The following is a 6,947-nucleotide window of genomic DNA, read 5'->3' as shown; positions in this document are numbered from 1 at the left end:
GTGAAAATCGTTCGCAAATGTCATCCATCTGAGGGAACGTTCGCTGGCTATTGGGTCCAAAAGAAAAGGAAATATAATTTTCAATCACATTTGCTGGCTGAATAGTTAGGGGGGAGGGCGGTTGTACGTACGAGCGTGACGTGACCAGAGTGCTTGCGTCTAACAAAAAACGAGCACAGTAGCTAAGTGACAGTGAACTGATCGATGCATTTGAGCTGTAGTACTTTGTCCTCAAGGCGTCACCACAAATACAAGGGCACACATACACATAAGCATAGGATAACATAACACGGATCCTCTGGGCATCAACGTGTCCTGCTACTCCACCTCTACCACACCGCCGCTCCCCTTGCGGCCTGCGCCCATCGAATCTTAGCTTGGCTGGCGCTGGACAATGGATTCCGGGAGCACGGAGATCCTCGTTGAAAACGGCTGCTTCCGACTATACAAGGACGGCCACATCGACCGTGTCGGAGGCACGGACAACGTGTCCGCCGGCTTCGACGCCGACACCGGCGTCACCTCCAGAGACGTCGTGATCGACGCCGTCACCGGCGTCGCCGTTCGCCTCTACCTGCCAGACATCCATGCCGCTGAATCCGACGGCACCGACATCTGCACCGCCGCGGTCACGAAGCTCCCGATCGTCGTCTTCTTCCACGGCGGTTACTTCATCGTCGGATCTGCCGGCTGCCCTAAGCACCACCGCTACGTGAACTCGCTGGCCGCCGACGCCCGCGCCATCGTCGTCTCCGTCGACTACCGCCTCGCGCCCGAGCACCTGCTCCCGGCGGCCTACGACGACTCCTGGGCCGCGCTCAACTGGGCGGTGTCCGGCGCCGACGCGTGGCTGTCCGAGCACGGCGACCTCGGCCGCGTCTTCTTGGCCGGCGCCAGCGCCGGCGGGAACATAGCCCACAACATGGCCATCGCGGCCGGCGCGAGCAGCCTCTTCGCCGCGGCGACACGCCTAGAGGGCGCGGTCTTGCTCCACCCTTCCTTCAGCGGCGAGCAGAGGATCGAGGCGGAGTCAGAGGAGTACAGGGCGAGCGTCAAGATGCGGTGCTCCGTGATCTTCCCCGGCGCGAGGGGCGGGCTGGACGACCCGAGGATGAACCCGACGGCCGACAGCGCGCCGAGCCTGCGGACGCTGCCGTGCGGGAGGATGCTGGTGTGCGCGGCGTCGGAGGACGCGAGGCTGCCGAGGGTGCGGGCGTACTACGACGCCGTGAAGTCCAGCGGGTGGTCTGGGCAAGTGGAGTGGTTCGAGTCGGAAGGCAAGGAGCACGCCTTCTTCGTCGACGAGCATGGCTGCCGCGAGGCGGTTGCGCTCATGGAACGAGTGGCTGGTTTCATCGCCGGCCATTAATAACCGGGCTCTCAAATGTTAAGTGATTTTCCGAAAAATAAATGTGAAGTTATTTTGACTTCACTCAGTATCTTAGTTAGTATATGAAATGGAAACTGAATGGTGGAAAGTTTTCTCTCAGAGCCTTGTATTTACAACTCAGGGCAGCGACAGTGGTGCACTATAAAAGCTTGTGGAAAATAAAAGCGCCTCTAAATTCAAGATTTTCCTCTGATTGCTCCTGAAGAATAGCATCCCGACAAAATATAACTTGACTAGAAAAGGATGGACAAGAAATGAGCAATGTCAATTTTGCTTTGAGGATGAAAACTCCTGACAGTGGTATTATTGTGTGCTTTGAACCTCCGAAAACTCCTGATACAGAGGATGTGTTTGCGGGTCGGATCTCTTCCTTTTTCAGTAAAGCAATGCAAGCTGATGCTTTGTTTCGACATCAATTTCCTACTGATCCTGCTAGTGTTGCTTTTACGATGTGTAATTATATCAACTCTTGGGAGGTGCTTTTCGATTTCAGTGTGTGATCCTGTTGTGCTTTCAGTTCCTTTGTTTAACTTAATATTTGGTACTCCTCCTGGTGTATAAGTCATTCGCGTAGTTTTAGGTCATTGATTTGAGGAATTAAATATGTGCTATATGTCATGAAAAGTACTCCCTCCGTAAACTTTAGTGATCTAAACGATCTTATATTAGTTTCCAGAGGGAGTATATCACTAGATTTCTACACGGATGTAGTTTCTAAATATATATTTTCTGTCACATATAATACATATTTAGATAGTTAAATTGTCGACCTAGAACTACGCGAATGACTTATACACAAGACGGAGGTAGTATTAAACCTTGTATTTTGTGGCAGTTCCACAGAAAAAATAAGTGTATGCACCAACGAAGTTCAGTAGTCACCACCAAGTTAGCAAAATCACATGACAATGATCACGGTCTTGTGTATGCACGTAAAAGCTTGTCCCTGGGTATACACAACTTCTATGCACAACCCTGCATGTCTAAGTATATACTCCCTCCGTTCCTAAATACAAGTCTTTATAGAGATTTCACTATATGAACTACATACGGAGTAAAATAAGTGAATCTACACTCTAAAATGCATCTATATACATCCGAATGTGATCCATAGTGAAATCTCTACAAAAACTTATATTTAAAAACGGAGGGAGTATATACAACTTCTATGCACGTTAAAGCTTGTAAGCAGTCTTGCAAAGCACAGAATAAGCTGCTGACCGAAATCAGAATGGAGATGCAACGACAGCATAGCACTAGAGCTCTCCAATAATCAGGTGGAAACAGAGCTTTGGTCACACACACACACACTGGCGCAAACAAGTAGAGCAACTTCTGAACATCCGCATCAGTCACCATTACAGAGCATATTCAAAAGAGACTACGCCAGCATTACATAAGAGAGCCAGACAAAACACTTCATGGAATGCCACAACAGTTCAGTTTTAGGGCATGTTTGGTTCATGACTAATTTTGCCACAACTAACATTAGTCAAATTCCGGCTGCCACAAAAAGTGTGGTGAACAAAATGGCCACAAAAAGTGTGCCGAGATTTGGCAAAAAAAACTGAGCCTATGACATGTGGACCACATAGCTAGAAAAGTGTGGCAAGCCACAAGTGATGAACCAAACATATGCCTAAAATGTTGTGGCATGACTAAGGTTAAGGTGTGGCAACCTTAGGCTACAAACCAAACATGCCCTTAGTCCAGCAAGATACAACTACCACCTACTACCATCAACCAGGCTGAAAGGCACCATATAGCCCCTGCTAAGACACCCTTTGTTAGGATAAGACTTCCACTAGTAGCTAACAACATGAACACCTTGATTTTAGAAGGAATTTTGATTTTCCATAATGTTAATGTTCCAACCATTTCCAGAATGAAGTGCTGCAGTGATCAGTGTAATGGTGATTGTACGTGGTTGGAAATGGTTACATAATCGATCGACAAAGCATCAATCGACGACAGCCATGACGTGGCTGACTGAGAGGCCAAGAAGAACAATTTTGGTTAATTTACGGTTATATGGGATGAATGCAAGTACGGTCCATAGATGAGTTCTTAAGCAAGCTAGCCTGTTTATAAATAAGTTCTTAAGCAGCCTTTGAAAGTTATGTACAAAAAGAGTGTACTTCATCCGGTTTACAGTATTCTAATTTGAGATTGCCAACTTAAAGCTAGATGAATATTGCTATTATGAATCAAATATCCAGTGAAGTCAAAGGGACAGTTTAGAATGTAGAGTTAATAATGACATCTAACATCCCAAATATAGCCATATGCCTGCAGCACATTGGTAAATGGTCTCACGCATCACCCTAATACATTCATTTTATCTTACTCACAAGAGAACAGATCATGGAAGGGCAGCTTTAATCTAACATTCATTTGAGCTTACTCACAAGAGAACTGATCATGGGACGGCAGTTCTTAACGGGTGATCGCCATAACCATGAATTAATGGATGAAACTATTGCTGCTCATAGGTGTATCAAAATAATGACTAAAGCCCACGTGAAATTCAGCAAAACAAGGATCCAAGCTATCCAGTCAATCTAAAACTAAATAATTTTCGTATAATGAGTAAATGCATACCTCTATGATCTTAGGACAAACAAATTTCATTATAGATGTTAACAAAATTCCGTTTCAGATAGTGAAGATTTAGTTGAAATCCGCAAGTGCCAAAGAAGACCCGCAGTACCCAAGCACCCCTTGCATGCTATAACAATTCTGATCCTAAACAATAACTGTACTGTCTTTCACATTCAAAAATACAAAAAGGAAAAAAAAATGACCATTCTATCTTATCATTGCAAAAAAATCCTATACAAATCATAGTGTGGTAAACCAAGCAGCTTGACAAACATGACAACAATCATGAACACATATAGAACAAAAGAGTAATATCTGATAAGCATAAGCTAAGTACAGCACAAAACAGAAGTTACAAAGATGCAAACTCGACATCACTAGTACTACAGGAAAAACATGCATAACTAACAGTGGCAACCATTTCTTTGTAAAATAGCTAGAAATAATTACTCAGTCATCTGTAGTAGCAAATGGATCATGCGAAGGTCCTGTCTCTTGGCCAATGGTTCTTGAAACCAAGCGCTGCAAATCAGCCATAACCTTGTGCTCTCTCTTTGACTTCTCCTCGTAGTTAAACATGGCCAGTGCTCTCTTATCCTCTGCACTATAAACCTGGTTTTCCTTCCTTATACGGATAGCATTCATCCTCTGGTGCCTACTTCCACTCATCACATACCCCAAATCTTCAAACTTCTGAATCTCATCTGCAGACAGACCAACCTCACCACGCCGTGGGATACGCTTCCCCTGCTGTACATACTGTGCAATGGCATCACCCTCACCAGGTCTCAGTGCGCCACCATAGCTAATATGACCATCTGCACGCGGGAGTGGCATCGGTCCAACCGGCATCTCATTCTCCAGTGCAGCCTTCTTCTGGGCCTCAAGCATTTCCTTGAACTTAATTGCCTCTGGGTCAATCTCAGGCTCATCTGTCTCTTCAATTTCCTTTTCATCAATGATGGCATCAGAAGGGATCGAATCTTCAGAATCAGACTGACTGCTATTCTTCTTCCTTGAGCTCTTGCCCATTTTCTTGCTGTCCGTTGAGATAGGGCTAGAGACTAACACCTCCACCTCCTCAGAGCTAACATCAGATGGTACATCCAGACTCTTACTCTTCTTCCTCCTAGAGCTCCTTCCCCTCCTCTTAGACTTCTTGTGCCTCCGTGATCTCTTGCTCCTCTTCTTATCCCTAGAATCTTCAGAGTCATAGGAACCCTCTGAATCCTCATCGACCTTGCTATCACTCTCACTCTCCGCATCAGACTTCCTGTGGCGACGATGGGCACGCCGGCTACGCTTGCTGCTAGAACGTCTGCCCTTACGCCCTTTCTTTTTCTTACTAGAATAATCTGATTCACTGGAATCAGATAAGCTACCAGACTCATCGGTCTCAGATTCCGACGAATCCTTGTTCTCCTCATCGCTCTTCTCAGATGATTCCTTCTTCGGCGATTCCTTCTTCTCCTCCTCCTCCTCCTCGCTATACTGGTACTCGTCGGCCTCGTCGTCACGGCGAGGAGGGCTGGGCGTGACTTTCCAGATGCACTTCTTCAGGCTTTTGCGGAGCTTCTGGCGCTTGACGCGGCGGTACTCGAAGTAGGTGAGGCCCTTGAGATCCTCGTCGTCGTCGTCGGAGGCGGACCATTCGCCTCCTCCACCGCCGCCACGGCGCGCCGGGGGCTCCACGTCCCGAACCCGGTCCATGTCCCGGCCGCGCTCATTATGGTAGGGCGACCACTGGCGGCGGCGGTCGCGGAAGGGGCTTGGGGACCGGTCGCGGCGGCGGTCGCGGAAGGGGCTTGGGGACCGGTCGCGGCGCCGGTCGCGGTAGGGGCTAGGGGATCGGTCGCGGCGGCGGTCGCGAGAGGGGACGGGGGACCTCTCGCCGCGGCGGTCGCGGGAGGGGATGGGGGAGCGGTCGCGGCGGCGCTGGCGGCGCGGGGAGGGCGACGGGGACAGGGAGCGGCGGCGAGGGGAGGGCGAGGCGGAGACGCGGGAGCGGTCGGGGTGGCGCACCACGGCGGACGCGAGGCGGCTCCCCGTGCGAGACATGGCGACCGCGGATCGCCGATTAGGTCGGGGTTGGGGATTCGATTTGGGGAAAAGAGATGGGAAATTTGCGATGGATGCGTGTGGAACCAGCGGAGGTGGGGGGGGGGGGGGGGGGGGGGGAGGGGCCGACGGGAGAGGCTTCTCGATGTCGGTTTGGAATCGGATGGATCGGTCATGCTGCGCGGCTTTGGGCTTTACGGGCCTTTTAGTGCTCCCCGACGAGGGGGGTAAGGAGCAACTACATAAAAAACTCCAGGTAGGAAATTTAATTTGGAGACGCTAAAAAAAAGAATTTTAATTTGGAGGCGCATCGCCTAGCTTGTTCATTAGGTATTGGCCATCGTGTCTGGCTGGGACAATTGTATGATCCAGTCACAGTATCCGTAAATATTCGTTCTAAGCATCAATAAAGCATATGTTTGGCCTAAGAAAATTAACTTGAGGTTACAAGCATCTAGCCTAAAAAAATCTAATTACGATTTCTCTCTCTGTCGGGAAGCATCTGTGGTTGAGTACTCCGCATGACCCAATTATAATCCCTGCGAACATTTTAGCTAATCAATAAAGGTCTAGCAAGCTTTTCTTAAAAAGAACAAAAAAAACTCAAGGTTACGCTAAGCATGGTCTTACCTTATGGGTTGGTCAAGTTTGGCTAAAAAAACTAACGAGTTTACCCCTTGCGGGACCTTCACGGGTGACTTTTGGTGCTCTAAAACATGCTAAATGATGAGCCCGGCCGTCGCCACATGTCGCATGTCGGGCGCTTTCTCTGGATTCTGTTTTTTTTCTATTTTTCTCCTCACATTCTCGGATTTTAGATACGGGTTTCCCCGTTTTGCTCGGTTTTGGAGAAAAAACATGGACTTTCTTTGCATGGAATTTTTTTTGTGCTTCTCAG

At 48.4% G+C, this 6,947-nt stretch overlaps 2 protein-coding genes across 2 annotated transcripts; one reads left to right on the top strand and one right to left on the bottom strand.

Annotated features, from left to right (window-relative positions):
* Positions 1-235: 235 nt before the first annotated feature.
* Positions 236-1,489, top strand: LOC109763249 (tuliposide A-converting enzyme b3, amyloplastic). The gene has a single exon (XM_020322097.4). The coding sequence runs from the start codon at positions 395-397 to the stop codon at positions 1,367-1,369; it is 975 nt and encodes a 324-aa protein (XP_020177686.1). The 5' UTR covers positions 236-394; the 3' UTR covers positions 1,370-1,489.
* Positions 1,490-4,289: 2,800 nt separating this feature from the next.
* Positions 4,290-6,193, bottom strand: LOC109763228 (uncharacterized). The gene has a single exon (XM_020322078.4). It carries the CDS (start codon positions 6,047-6,049, stop codon positions 4,442-4,444), a length of 1,608 nt encoding a protein of 535 aa, XP_020177667.1. The 5' UTR covers positions 6,050-6,193; the 3' UTR covers positions 4,290-4,441.
* Positions 6,194-6,947: the final 754 nt, after the last annotated feature.

This window comes from Aegilops tauschii, chromosome 5, assembly GCF_002575655.3.
Source record: "Aegilops tauschii subsp. strangulata cultivar AL8/78 chromosome 5, Aet v6.0, whole genome shotgun sequence".
NCBI lineage: Eukaryota > Viridiplantae > Streptophyta > Magnoliopsida > Poales > Poaceae > Aegilops > Aegilops tauschii.
Note: the sequence above shows the minus strand (reverse complement) of the source record. Positions and strands in the feature narration are given on the sequence as shown.

Excerpts from the sequence above, each read along its gene's own strand:
- LOC109763249 (XM_020322097.4), top strand. The coding sequence starts at position 395 with ATGGATTCCGGGAGCACGGAGATCCTCGTTGAAAACGGCTGCTTCCGA.
- LOC109763228 (XM_020322078.4), bottom strand. The coding sequence starts at position 6,049 with ATGTCTCGCACGGGGAGCCGCCTCGCGTCCGCCGTGGTGCGCCACCCC.